The sequence below is a fragment of the Scyliorhinus canicula genome, chromosome 5 (assembly GCF_902713615.1).
Source record: "Scyliorhinus canicula chromosome 5, sScyCan1.1, whole genome shotgun sequence".
Classification (NCBI taxonomy): Eukaryota; Metazoa; Chordata; class Chondrichthyes; order Carcharhiniformes; family Scyliorhinidae; genus Scyliorhinus; species Scyliorhinus canicula.
The window spans coordinates 22,235,228-22,250,583 of NC_052150.1; the positions used below are offsets into that span (position 1 = coordinate 22,235,228).

General features: G+C 45.5%; 1 protein-coding gene across 19 annotated transcripts in view; it reads right to left on the bottom strand.

Annotated features, from left to right (window-relative positions):
* Window positions 1-15,356, bottom strand: part of fhod3b (formin homology 2 domain containing 3b) — a 678,530-nt gene that overhangs the window by 73,623 nt on the left and 589,551 nt on the right. For all 19 annotated transcript variants that reach the window (XM_038796751.1, XM_038796753.1, XM_038796754.1 and 16 more), the window contains 3 exons: window positions 6,270-6,428; window positions 1,291-1,473; window positions 403-522 (listed from right to left, as the gene is read on the bottom strand). In XM_038796751.1, the coding sequence (XP_038652679.1) occupies window positions 403-522; window positions 1,291-1,473; window positions 6,270-6,428 (462 nt within the window). The remainder of the gene's footprint in view (window positions 1-402; window positions 523-1,290; window positions 1,474-6,269; window positions 6,429-15,356) is intronic.

The following is a 15,356-nucleotide window of genomic DNA, read 5'->3' on the forward strand; positions in this document are numbered from 1 at the left end:
GCAACTTGCCATGCAAAGGTCCATAGGAAGCTTACAGGTGAGCGCTGAGAATTTATTCACAATCACAGAAAATTTCAACACATTACACTTGAAGGAAAAGTTGGATTGACATTTGAATCAGAGCAAGAATCATGGGTGACGGGGAGAGGGCGTGCTCGAGCAGAGACTCAGAACAGGCATCATGGACCAAAGATCCTTCTGTGCTGCAAACAATTGCAGCTCATTTATAATATTGTACGTGTCAGGGAGGAAGATTATTTTGCAAGTTTGGTGGGTGTCCAAACTTATAATGGAATAGCAAACATAATTCATTTTAATGAGAAATCAAAGATCTCTTCCCAAGATGTGCATGTGATAAAGTAATAATGAACCAAACCAGAAAAAGACGGCACTCAAACTTACATTTGATGCATTTAGGAAGTTCCCTATAGCCAGTATTGTTGCCAGGATATATCTTAAACTTTTATTGTTCTCTAACTGGTCCATTCCTTCTTTCAAGTCCTGCAGAGGCTCTGCAACTTCCTGTAAGTAGAGCATAAACATGCCATTTCTCCATGGTCAGAACATTTGGTGTTGTGTACAATTTATCTATGATCATCCAATAAAGCAAAGTCTCAGAAGCAACACTACGATCAAGAAGTCAGCTGTTCATTGCAAAAGGAGCCTCGGGAAAGGAATTTTTGGTATAATTTTTCACTTGAATGCCCTAAATATTATCTACAAAGCTTTGCTCCTTCACCATGGCATTAAATGACAGACCAGAAGAGCGACTCCACCTTTTGCATGTCCTTACAGTTTAGCAGCTTCACTCAGTTTGTGGCATCAACTGCTCAGGATTGAACAGTGACCATTTTCAGAGAAATCACATTTATCACCTTTTGGAACCTTTCAGGACACACTTTCAAACTACAGTTGCACCATTGACATACTATAGAATGCTGCACCTTAAAGGTTAACCATTCCGTCAGCAACCAATAAAGTGCAAGAGTTTAAAATGTCAAATTAAAATCATCTACGCTATCATTGTTCTGCTCAAACTTACATTTCTTGATATGTTTCTCTTATGAGGATAGTTACACATAACGATGCTGCACCTCATTATCATTGGGGAAAACGAACATCACTTTCCATTAATAGTCCATACTGTTAGCAATTTCTATTGATATCCATGGTGCAATCAAGGTCCCAAAGAATATTATTGAGCTATCTGTTGGAGTGGATATCATAGTCCACGCTGTTAATCAAGCGCTGTAACGTACAACAAATGACTTTGTTTCTAGTTGGAATTACCTTCTCTACTGTCTCATAGTCTAGCTTGAAGGCCCAGAGCTGGAGTCTGGCCGAGAGTTCACTAATGGAAGACAAGGTTAGTAGAAACTGTTCAGCGGAACCCAAAGGAATGTCAGGATTCAATAGCTGGGCCTCTTGGATCTTCTGCTTTTCCTCTTCACTGGGAATCATGGTCAGGATTTTCTAAAATGAAATCAGATACATGAAAGCCATTTAATTGATAATCATCTGCAGGAATTGGGAATCTTTTGACACGAGTCTCTGCAATTTGCATTGGAGAGTGACCCTCCCACGTTGGACAAGTTGACAAAGGTGAGAGTGATTCTCTCCCACCCGCCCCACCCCAAGATGGATATTCTCCTCATTATACAGTTGACAAAGGTGAGTGATTCTCCCACCGTCCTATCCCCCCATGCTGGCAATTAAATATTTTATACCTCAAAGACTCCCGATATGCAGGAGAGAATCGTAATTCTCATCTGTTGTCTGACGTTTGATGTTGGCATGTCTAACAACACTCTTTGGGCAAAGACTGGCACTGGTGATGTACAATCATTTTGCATGGCTTGTAAATGTTTCAATGGTGAACATATTAAACCCGTGATGAATGTTGAAAGGAAATTCAGTAACAAAATTAGTTAAAAAGTGAAAGTCTGTATTTTGGCCAGTTTTCGATCCGTTAGCTTCTGCGCATTAAACATATGGAGATGGGGAATATGTCCTTCTTACACATGACTTCAGATACAAGGGGCGGGATTCTGTGATCCTGAGGCGGTGTTCATGCCGTCGCATTCTCGATGGTGTCAACACAGCCTCAGGATCAGCAATTCTGGCCCCTACAGGGGGCCAACACAGCACTGGGGCGGTTCACACCGCTCCAGCTACTGATCCCGGCGTGAACTAGGCAAGGCGGGATCCACGCATGTGCAGAGGCACCGGCGCCAACGCACGCATGCGCAGTGGCTTCCTTCAACGCGCCAGTCCCGACGCAACATGGCACAGGACTACAGGGGCTGGCGCAGAAGAAAGGAAGCTTCTAGCCAGAGAGGCCGACCCGCTGATTATTGGGCCGCTATTGCGGGCCAGGCCACAGTGGAGGTCCCTCCCGGGGATGGGCTCCCCCGCCCCTCAGGCCTCCCCCAACCCTTCCACGCCGAGTTCCTGCTCACCGAGCGCAGGTGTGGACCGCGCCGGTGGAACTCGGCGTTTTTGCGACGGCCGCTCGGCTCATTCGAGAATCGGCGGCCTGGCCGCGTAACGCGCCCCCCGATTGGCGCCACACCAACCACGCCGGCACAGATGGTGCCGATTCTCCGCTCTGCAGAGAATCGCGTGCTGGTGTCGGGGCGGCGTGGCGTGATTCGCGCCGGTCGTGGGGATTCTCTGGCCCGGCCCTGGCTGCGTGAATTCCGCCCAAGATTTGAAGAACATTTCTTCCATTGTGGATATAATATTTGGAAAAAAAAAACTGCCAAACAGAATATTAGAGACTGCAACAGGGACAGTTAAAATGAAACTAGATGCAATACTGGGGCCAAAGATGATTGGGTCAAATGGACGTTCTCTCCCAGACATATCCATTGTCAACTATGGCTCAGTCGTAGCAATGTCGGAGTTAGAAGGACATGATCTCAAGTAACACTCATGTCGAAATGTTATTTATCACAAAAAGCTTGGTTGAAGGAGGTTAAAACATTGTGATGCTGCCAAGATGTGTGTCGAGTGGTGGGAGGGGAAGAGAGTATGGCTTTCAATTATAAAGGTTTATAAAACTATTGCATTGGGACTAAGAACATATTCGAACGGCCTCGCAGCAGCCCGACTCGGTGACGTGACAAGGCCGTCAACGACATCCCATTAGATCTCACGGGATGTTGTGATCTGGATCTCACTGGACGAGATCCAGATTTACATATTTAAGTGAGCCATTAGGCCTGATTTTCCTGAGCCCTGGGACACGAAAGCCCTTGCTTGGGAGGCCTTGATATGGCCCCACTCAAACTTTAGCACTGGCCCACTCAAACATTTACCAGGCATAATGGCACCTTGGGGTCTCCCAGGGCTTTAGATGCTCATGGATGGTCAGGCTTTGGGCAGGGTGGCAACCTGGCACTCCTGCTGCCACCGGAGTACACTGGCGGTGTCACCTGGGCACTGTTTGGTGGCACTGCCAGACTGGTAAGGAGACTGCCAGGGTATTAGGTGCACTGCCCTTAAGAGGTGGGGTGAGGGAGTGGTGGGGGGGGGGGGGGGGGGGCTCGAGGACCCCCTAAGATATGGGGCAATGGGGAGGTCTGGAGGTCATGGTGTGGTGTCTGGGGAGTGGCTGAAGAGGTTGGGTTGGCATTTATAAATGTTACCCAATCTCTTCCTGCACTGGTGAGTGTGGCCGCAGTGGGGCCTTTCCAACCGAGGCCAGAGAGAGAAAAAAAGAGAGTCCTGTTTAATATCGGAGCTGCTCTTGGCGCTGCAGGCACTGCGAAAGACCCCACTATATGTGCCAAAAACGGGCTTTTTGCACGTTAAATCACACCCTGTGTCTTTAATACAAGGTAAAATGGGGGAGCTCATGTGACTTGTTCTAAAGTCTGCCTGACAGCCAGCCTGGTGGTTTAAATGTTAACTCTTAATGGGGGCCCAGGTTGTTTAACTGGGAAGAAGGTACAAGGCGTTTACACTTGGAGAAAATGGCGGCGGCCTATGTGCTAACAGTGGGTAGACGGAGAGTCTTTAAAGTCCTCCAAAAAAAGGAAATATCAGATTGTAACAATCGTGCTTTAAACTATCCATTTACTTACAAAGCAAGTGAGCTGGGGTCTCAAAGATAGCTAATCAGCATTTCTACACAGATGATGTGATTCTGTTGCCCTGAAGATGGGCCTTCAGAGGGCAAGGGTTTCTGAAATATCACAAACTCAAAAGCATGCAGTTGGACAGAGTTTGTGTGTGAGAGAGAGAGAGCAACTAGAGGCCAATAGTTTCTGCGGTTCACTGCGCAGGAACGTGGGTGGTAGCTTGTGTTTAGATTGGAAAGACCAAACTCATGAGGAGTTTTAACGAGGCTGGAAGATTTACCTAGCTTTAACTCAATGGAGAAGCTCCTCACACTTTGCAAGATGGTTCTGGAGTTAAAATTTCCCTGGCTGGCAAAGGAAAGGATGAGAAGCAAACCCTCGGGGGCAAAAAATAATTTTAGACCGGCTCCAGGAGAATTGATGTCCACTTAAAGGGCAATGTAAAGTATACCTGATTCTTTTTTTTGGTTGTGCTAAACGTTCCGTAGTATACGTGGCCGGCAAAAATAGCGTTCAATAAATAGTCTGCCCTGGTAAACATCTTCAAATGTGAAATTGTCAAGTCATCAGTTCAGCTATTAACTGAAAGTTTCAAATTTCATTTTCCAAGTTATCGGCCCCCACAGGGTTGGTAACATTTTATAAGCTGGTTTATAGAGCACACAGAGGAATCTTAACCCTGCAAGATTGTTCAAGTATGCCGACTGCTTTCCTTTCAAGTTGACAGTCGACATTTCAACCATGAGGTTAGCATTTTCAAGAAAACGCAGCTTTCATCACTGACTTTGGAGGTTATCAGTGTTTTTAAATCAAATAAATTGGGAAGATGGGGCCGGAGTCTATTAGAAACAGATATATCAGAGAAAGGCACCAGAATCAAGGCAGAAAATCAAGGCCGAACATTGTTAAATGTGATGTTTGTGACTGCGAATTGCAGCGGCATGTCTAATTATTTAGTGTTTGCCCTGAACATCTACATAACAAATTATCTGCAACAAAAAAAATGCACTTTCGTTGCAATAAATTTCCTGTGGCAAACCACGCTGCTGTTTGAGATACGGTGCAAGATCGTAAATATATTAAATGGCTTCATTCGATGATCCGTTTCCCCTTGCCCTATTCACAGAGTTGAGAGGGTCAGGAAATAAAGTCAGTTTAGGGCGGTGATGTTCTGTATTCTCTATACGGTGTTTCACACCAGTTACAGTCAGTTCGAACGGGCAGCACAGTAGCTTAGTGGTTAGCATAATAGCTTCACAGCGCCAGGGTCCCAGGTTCGATTCCCGGTTGGGTGACTGTGCGGAGTCTGCACATTCTCCCAGTGTGTGCGTGGGTTTCCTCTGGGTGCTCCGGTTTCCTCCCACGGTGCAAAGATGTGCAGGTTCGGTGGATTGGCCATGCTAAATTTCCCTTAGTGTCCAAAATTGCCCTTAGACTTGGGTGGGATTACTGGGATAGGGTGGAGGTGTGGGCTTGGTGTTCTCTTTCCAAGAGCCAGTGCAGACTCGATGGGCCGAATGGCCTCCTTCTGCACTGTAAATTCTATGAATTCTATGAATGCCAACAAATGCACCAGTCGGGTGTCAAAAATCCTGCACCCATTGAAAAAGGTGGAAAATAAATGCCATCACTCACATCTGAACCGTAATACTTAAAAATCACCACTGTTGTTAATTTGGGTACTTCAACAAAACTGAAGTACTGGATACTGCTTCAGAATACGTTGTTCCGTCTGATGTGCCTGATTTGATGCTGATGTTTGGTATTAGAACAAAGAAAACATTCCATTATTTATCAATGAAATTCATGGGCTAAATAAGGATTAAATAGGTATAGTTGGACCTTCTTTCCTGTTCGTCTTTACCTCAGGTTACCCGGGGTAACTCAATTCCCACAATTCCACTTGGAGGCCCCAGCTTTGACCTTTGCCCCTGACAGCATGATTGAAGTGCAGCGAATGTGCAGGAAATCAAGACCAGGCTGGTTTACTTGCACACAAGCTGGGATTTTAGGAGTGGCGTTATTTTAACCGTGCTGCTTTGCCATTTCTTTTAAATGCTAACTCTGGTATTAAAAATAACACCAGCTGAGACACATTACCAGGCTGCCTTAAAACCGAGGCTGACTGATCCCAGACGCCTACCCCTGGCAGAAAGGAACAGAGAAATCAAGGGGGATGCCTACCTCAATGCCTTCCTTGTTCAAAGCGTATTCGTCAAAGTTCAGAATTGCAGTCTTGATTGTTCTCGGAGGAGGTAATACGGTCAGTCCAATGTTAATGGCATTGCTCCGCTTTGAGTCCAACACAATGACTTCCTGTCTCTTGCCATCTGCAGCTGTTTTCTGGGATGAGCATAGATAATAGAAGTTATATAACCATCCAGAATTAGTTTGCATGTGGAAAATACCCTATAATCTCAGAATGGTGTCTACATGTTTAGAACACACATCACTGATAAACACCAGGAGGGCAAAAGCAAAGGAAAATGCATATTTTCTTCAGCACACTGTGCACCCGTACACCTTCTCATCGGGACAGGAAATACGCCACGAGCACCACGTCTGCCCATCTGCATTATTTTTTATTGTTGTGAACAAAAGAAAGTTGGTGAAAATCAGAGGCCTGAAAGTCCATGGAGGCCTGTTGGGTCTCCCACGGTAATGTTGTTTGAAGATCAGCAGAAGCAACGCTCACCCACACCAAAAGAGCAGAGACCTGATTGTGTTGGGCCCAAGTGATTCTCAGGAGTTTATGACGTGGCACTTTTAAACAGACAAAACCTCTGCAACTTACCTCCACCACCAACCACCCCAGGCCAACTTCTGCTTACGGGGAGGAACTTTACTGAAGGCATTCAGAGCTAGGGCAGCAGGTATTTTCTGCCGCCGTATCTGCTCATTCGGAATCTGATGTATGCCAGGAGACCAAACTGTTGAGTGAGTTGTGGAGTAAAAGCCTCCAAATGGGTCAAACCTTTCCATGTGGGTCAGGCCATGGGGCAACCTGGTTTTCGGAGGGAAATTTCTAAAAGCGGGGTCGGAGAAAAACAAGGTTGGGACTGGCGAGAGAGGGAAGCACCTGATTTTCTGACTGCATGGACAGGTACTTGTTGGAGAGGAGTCTTTATGGATGTTTACACATTACCTACCTCCATGAAATCTAAATAATCTCTCACTGCCCCTGTAAACTCTAGGGTGAGGGGCAGGTCTGTGATTCTGTAATAACAAGGCATTTCAGGGCAGCACGGTGGCCTAGTGATTAGCACAGCTGCCTCATTTTGCCGAGGTCCCAGGTTCGATCCAGGCTCTGGGTCACTGTCCGTGTGAAGTTTGCACATTCTCCCCTGTGTCTGCGTGGGTTTCGCCCCCACAACCCAAAAATGTGCAGAGTAGGTGGATTGGCCACGCTAAATTGACCCTTAATTGGAAAAAATAATTGGGTAATCTAAATTTATAAAAAAAAATGTTTAAAAACAAGGCATTTCATGAGCAAAAACTGAAAGAACCAGGATTATTGACTGGGTCGGACAGAGTGCATTTCTGTTGCATAGGCAGAGGGAATGGTTTTACTGCTGTAATCAAGTTCTGTGAATAACACAGATATTGACCATTCAAAACTGATCACAATACAAATTAAATGATTCAGAATCTTCAACTACACTTCCTCACACCCTGCTTCCTGTAGAATTCCATTCCATTTTCCCCATTTGCCACAAAGTTTCTGATGATATGACCTTCCAAACTAGCACTTCCAATGTGCCTTTCCTTCTTTCTCATTTCACGCCATAATCAACAAGGTGATTTACTGCATCCATTCTATTTAATGAACTTATGCTCCTCTCTATCCCCTTTCTCCGACAGCCATAATAAGATTCACCTAATCCTCACCCCCCACCCCACCAACCTTCGTATTCCAACAAACTATCCTCTCGTTTTTCTGCCACCTCCGTTGTGATGCCACCACCAAACCCATCTCCTCCTCCCCTATCGGGACCGGTCCACTTGCAATACCCTGGTCCACTCATCAATCACCCTCAACCCCAATCCTTTCAATGGCACTTTTACACACATGCACAGGAGCTGCAATTTGTACTTCGTCTTTTCTCACTGCCAAAGCCCCAAACACTTCCTCCGGGCACCTCTTTAACGCTTACTCTATTCACTGCTCATGATGCTCCTCCCCATTGGGGAGACCAAACGGAAGTAGGGTGATTGCTTTGCGGAAAAAGTTTGTACAGTCTACAAGCCTAATCTAAGCTTCCAGTCACCCATCACTTTTATTCTCCATGGCATACTGCAGCATTCCAATTAAGTAAAGCTTGATGTTGTATTCAACTATTTTAGATTGCAATCTCTCTCCCTCTTTTGCTTGCTTTCCCTTTTGCAGTTTTTAAAATTCATTTCATTGCGCTTATGGATGGTGGCTATTCAGGATCCTGCCATTGACACCTGCTCCAGACACATCTTTTGTTTCATCACTTGCCCATTGCCACTCTGTTTGGCCTTGCGCCACCAACTCTTTTGCCATTTAATCTCTCCTGCCCTCCACTCGGTCACAGATCTTCCCAATTGTTCTTTTTACACCCTCTCTTCTTCCATCGCTTAAGAACCATAACATTTCTTGCTTTTCCCTGTTCCGATTAAAGGTCATCAACCTGAAACTCAGCTCTGTTTCTTTCTCCACAGATGCCGCCAGATCTGATCATCTTTTCTAACACTCTTGGTTTCTATTTCAGAATAAAGATATATTATTTAATTTTTGAGGACATTAATGGCTGAAGATTAGCATTTGAAATTTGCTCAGCAAATTACAAAATGGTACAATGGTTCCAAACTTATCTTGAATTCAACATTCCAGTAATTATCACTGGGAAGTTACAGAAAATCCAACATATTTTCCTCATACCTTAGAAGTTTGAGGTTTTTCACCCTCATCTTCTTTTCAGCTACCCATGTTATGCATCTTATTTCAAATGAGAGGCGAGTACAATAATACACTCCTGCAGTTGTGCAACTAATCATGAGGAAAGGCTGCCGTGACATTCATAGAATCAGAGAATTTACAGGGCAGAAGGAGATCATTCGGCCCATTGAGTCCGCGCCGACCCACCGAAAGAGCACCCCACTTCAGCCCATGCAATTTAGCATGGGCAATCTACCCATCCAATCTGCACATCTTTGGACTGTGGGAGGAAACTGGAGCACCTGGAGGAAACCCACGCTGACACGGGGAGAACGTGCAGACTCCACACAGACAGTGACCCAAGGTCGGAATTGAACCCAGGTCCCTGACACCGTGAGGCAGCAGTGCTAACTACTGTGCCGCCATTCTTCCAATTCCACCTGCTTCTACGTAGAAAGGTCTCTGGATTCCGCTCGCAGCCATCCAAGCTGTATATAAATAAAAAGGCTGGGAAACATATTTGGGTTGCCTGTATTGAGAGCAAATAGTCTCCTCATCCGTTAATCATCCTACCCATTAATTATCAAAGAGTAATCAGAACAAAGCCTAGTCACCCAATTGGCAGCAGTGGCTCAGTAGGTAGCACTCTCACCTCTGAATTGTGGGTTCGAGTCCCACTTCAGGATTGGAGCTCAAAAATTCAAGACTGGCACTCCAATGTAGTATTGAGGGAGAGCTGCATTGTCAGAGGTGGCATAGACCTGGATAAATCAGTAAGCCAATGCTCGGTTTGCCCTCTTTAGGCGGGAAAACAACAACAGGCAATTACATCCCTGTTGTCTCATGCCAACATCTATCCCTCAATCAACATTGCAAGAACAGATTATCTGGTTACTATGACAGTGTTTGGAGGAATTTTCTATGCGCAAATTGGTTGTCATGTTTCCGACATTGCAACATTGGCATCACCACACTCCATCTCTCTTTTTTGTTTTCACTGAAAAAGCACGATCAGTGTGGTTTAGTTGCACTATTGGCAGAGGGGGGTGGGGGGGGGGGGGGGGGGGGGGAGGGGTGGGGGGGGGGGGGCGCGAGGGTATTCCATTCTTGTTTTCACCAGGTGGGTTCAGTCAGCTGAACTGCAAGAGTGTGACTGACACGATTGTCCTGGCCTCCACCAACAATGTAACAGGAATCCCAAAATTGAACATCGTGTTCTCCATTTTACATCTGATTATCAGACCTCCACGCTGCATGCCGACGTGAATTGCGACATGTCTGCTACGACATGCAAACTAGTGAGCAAAACCCACCAGAGGAGCTCAGGTGAGTGCACTCATGGGGAAGAGGATCATGCCCAGGCAGTACCCTGGCACTGCACCCTGGCGCTAGAGGCAGCCATGCGGGGTTGTATTGTGGGTGGGGTGGGTGGGGGGGGGGGGGGGGGGCATGGGGAGAAAGTTCCGATTTTGCTTTTTTTGAGATTTAAAAAAAAAAAATGGCGCCCCATCTTCTGATCACCAAGTTGCTGGTGGGCAGGTTCAATCAGAGCCCATCCCTTTAGCGTTACGTCGCGGGACTTGCCCTTCAATTTTAATCAAACTGACCGTCTCCCACACAATGTGGCGGAGAAAGCCGCAGTGCCATTTTTCCCACCGGCTGCCGAAAAATGGGAAAATTCCGCCCAATCTGTCCTTACTGCTCCCTAACGAACAAGAGCAGGTACTGGGCATGAACATGACACTTTGAAGTAGTAGGAGTGAAAAATTGGAAAGAGGCCTTGTGTAAATATGAAGCAGCAGCAAGCATGCTGAGCCATTGGCAACAGACTGGGAGCAGGTCAATGACCCGGCAACTCAAGTTTGGCACTGGTGTATTGCCCAGCGAGACAAGTTTCAAAAATAACTAAAGGGGAAAAACACGACTCCAGAGAAAGAGAGAAAACGTACAAGAATATGCACTCTTTACAAATGAATGAACACAAAGGATCTCCATGACCTTCCAGGAACCATTCACTTATTAAGAAAACAGTCTTCAAAAATGAAAACATACACGCATTTCCAATAAAATAACATCTGTAGGAATGATTTCCTGGTAATTCCACCTGCAGAATATTATGAAGTAGAATGATTGGAATGTAAAAAAACCCCACAGACTCTCATTTCTCTCCTACAGTAATCTCACAAAAGAAAACTAAAGCAAACACACACTACCCGTTGAGAGCCACAGGAGCATTTCAAGACTAAAATGGAAGATTGCAAGTTTTGTGGTTCATTAAGACTGTTATTGGCTCTATATTCTTCTATCGTCCTGCTTATTTCATGTATTCAGTGTTTTGGAGCTGCAGGAGCTTCATTTCGGAGGCTGTTCAAGGCCCGATAGAAATCAAAAGTCAACATGGAAGTTGTGAGGAATGGGACAAGTTTGGTGTTTTTTGTGATTCTTATTATCAGGATGTGTGGCATAGTGTTCACAAAGACTACAGAAGCTGAGTTCAATAACAAAGCTAACATTTATGACTACTTATTAAAGCTCGACCACTTACTCCTATAGCAAGCAATAATCTAGTAATCTATTAACACTAGTCTCTACGCTCTATCTATAACTGTACTCTACACTCTCTAGGTCTCTCTTCTGTATTCTTTCTGGTCCTCTCCAAGAAGCCAGAGTCAATGCTTTATATAGTTCTGCATCTAGCTCCATTTAGTGGTCAATTACGATAGTACCTTTATAATCTAGACATTCTACATAATGTCACAAAAGTACCAGCTACAATATTTTTTTCTGTTCATTAACAGGATGTGGGCATCGCTGACTAGGCCAGCATTTATTGAGTTGCTCTTCAGAAGGTGGTGGTGAATTGTCTCCTTGAACTGCTGCAGTCCATGTGGTGTTGGTAGACCCATAATGCTGTTAGGAAGGGAGTTCCAGGATTTTGATCCAGCAGCAGTAAAGGAATGTATTTCCAATTCAGGATGGGGAGTGACTTGGAGGGGGACCTCCAGGTGATGGGGTTCCCAGGTATCTGCTGCTCTTCTTCTAGTTGGTAGTGATCATGGGTTTGGAAGGAGCTGCTGAAAGAGCCTGGTGAGCTTCTGTCGTGTATCTTGTAGATGGTACACACTGCTGCCACCGTGCGTCAGTGGTGGAGGGAGTGAATGTTTGGGAGAGTAGTACTAATCACCATAAGACCATAAAGACATAGAAGTAGAATTAGGCCATTCGGCCCATCAAGTCGGGTCCGCCATTCAATCATGGCTGATATGTTTCTCATCCCCGTTCTCCTGCCTTCTCCCCATAACCCCTGATCCCCTAACATGGGCTCTTTTGCTCTGGATCACTGACTGACTGACACTGTGGGCGGCATGGTAGGACAGTGGTTAGCACTGTTGCTTCACAGCGCCAGTGTCCCAGGTTCAAATCCCCCCTTGGGTCACTGTCTGTGTGGAGTCTACACGCTCTCCCCGTGTCTGCGTGGGTTTCCTCTGGATGCTCCGCTTTCCTCCCACAAGTCCCGTGCTGTTAGGTAATCTGGACATTCTGGATTCTCCCTCTGTGTACCCGAACAGGCGCCGGAATGTGGCGACAAGGGGCTTTTCACAGTAACTTCATTGCAGTATTAATGTAAGCCTACTCGTGACAATAAAGATTATTATTATCATTACTACTATAAGATACTTGCATTACTGCTGCATCCATTACGCAACTGAAGGTACTGAGGCACACAGTTCCCTTATGATACCTTGACAAAGTAACCATCCTTCATGTGTGAGAATTTCCTTTGAACCCGTGGGCTTCCACAGAAGAGGTCAATTCTCATCATCCATAGCTCATAGATCTACATTTCCCAGCAGGAGTCAGTGATTTCATATATGTTGCACGGTATTGAGGACAATGACTGCATCTCTAATCAAGTTAAGAGCACAAATGAAGGATTGTGTCCAAGAGAAATTGCCTTGATAATACAACTCCCTTTCACATTAGGCAATTCATTCTCAAATGAACAATTAGGAATGCCCCGAAACAAGATTCATAATGGTCATTTTTTTAAAAAAATAGTGCTATATCTGTCCAGAAACAGGCCACAAATTTGACTGGCGTTGAACCATGTAATTATCTTCTTCAAAAAATATATGCTGAATGAATGCTGCTTATTAGGGTAAGACAACCATTGCCTCATATAAATAGAGGTCATGATGTTCTACGTTAGTAACAGGCAGGAGCTAATTAACTACAAGGTGGCACATATGAAAAAATATTGCTCCCAACAGGCTTGTTGACGTGTCTTCCCCAGTCACAGAAAACAATTTTTTAAAATGACAAAAAGAAAGAGAACTGCTAATCATAATCAGGCCAGACTGACAGCTAAAGTGAAGATATTGCCATTAAACCCTAGCTGATTACTTGTTAGAGTTCACAGTAAGCGTCCAGTCCAGGTCTACATTTACTCCCAAGGTATATATTAATACTGCAACCCTTGCTTAGGTATAAACAGCTGTAAGTAAAAATGTTGTGGTTACGAGAGCAGGCGAGAGGCTGAGAATTTTGAGGCTGGTAACTCACAGGGGCTGGTTTAGCTCACAAGGCTAAATCGCTGGCTTTTAAAGCAGACCAAGCAGGCCAGCAGCACGGTTCGATTCCCGAACCAGCCTCCCCGGACAGGCGCCGGAATGTGGCGACTAGGGGCTTTTCACAGTAACTTCATTGAAGCCTACTCGTGACAATAAGCGATTTTTCATTTCATTTCATTTCACATACTGCCTCGCCAAGGGCTGCCCATTATCTACAAGGTGTAAGTCAGGAGTGTGATGGAACACTCACCATTTGCCTGGAAGAGTGTAGCTCCCAACAACAATCAAGAAGCTTCATACCATCCAGGGCAAAGTAGCCCATTGATTGTCACCTCATTGGCCAATGTTTACTCCCTCCACCACCACCGACGCACAGTGGCAGCAGTGTCTACAAGCTACAAGATGCACTGCAGCAACTCACCTAGACTCCTTCAACAACACCTTTCAAGCCCATGAACTCTTACCACCATGAAGTATGTCAGCAGACACACGGGAACATCACAACCTGTAAGTTCCCCTCCAAGCCACACACCATCCTGACCAGGAACGCTAGCGCTGTCCCTTCGCTGTCACTGGGTTAAAATCCTGGAACTCCCTCCCTAACAGCACGGTGGGTGTACCTACACCACATAGACTGCAGCAGTTTAAGAAGGTGGCTCGCCACCACCTTCAAGGGCAATTAGGGAAGGACAAGAAATGCTGCCTTGCCAATGACACCTACATCCTGTAAACGAATAAATTAAAAAAAACTCAGTATGACAGGCCCCTCGCATGTCTGTAACTGTGCTATCATGGCCAGAGTCTATGCTTATTTAGAACAGATGGCTTCTATTGTACCTTGCACTAATGAAGACTGCACTCCAATATGCATCTACATTAAACATTCATGGACTGCTTCTCTCCACAGCAACAATGTACCACAAACACAGTCAGGGCATGACCCAACTTCACATGAAGCAGAAAAAGGGAATGGTCTCACATCTTGGGCCAACTGAGTGTAACCTCGACTTCCTGGAGACTTTTTAAACCAAGCTGCAACTAATTTAAATGCTTATACAATGCACACATTGTTGCCAGCGTTGCCCAAATATTTAACATTTTAAATGAACTCTACCCACGCATGGCAAAATCGCAATTCCTGCCAGGATGTGACCATCATCTCGGAACTCGGGCAATCAAAGTAAAACTAAAGACACCCCTTAAACTAGTAGGGGGGTGGAAATCAGAACGTTAGCTTAGAAGGTGGTATAGCTGAAGGGGCACTAGAGAAAAAAAAATAAGAGAACAACAATAGCAGCACGGTAGCATTGTGGATAGCACAACTGCTTCACAGCTCCAGTGTCCCAGGTTCGATTCCGACTTGGGTCACTGTCTGTGTGGAGTCTGCACATCCTCCCCGTGTGTGTGTGGGTTTCCTCCGGGTGCTCCGGTTTCCTCCCACAGTCCAAAGATGTGCAGGTTAGGTGGATTGGCTATGATAAATTGCCCTTAGTGTCCAAAAATTGCCCTTAGTGTTGGGTGGGGTAAGGGATACTGGGTTATAGGGATAGGGTGGAGGTGTTGACCTTGGGTGCACTGCTCTTTCCAAGAGCCGGTGCAGACTCGATGGGCCGAATGGCCTCCTTCTGCACTGTAAATTCTATGACAAAAAATTACCCTCAGGCAGAGCAAAAAAGTTGACAAGTGTGAGAAGGGAGATGGTCAATGCAGGACTGAGGGTATTGTACCTTAATGCGCGCAGTATACGGAACAAGGTAAATCAGCTTGTTGTGCAGAGTGAAATTGGCCGGTACGATG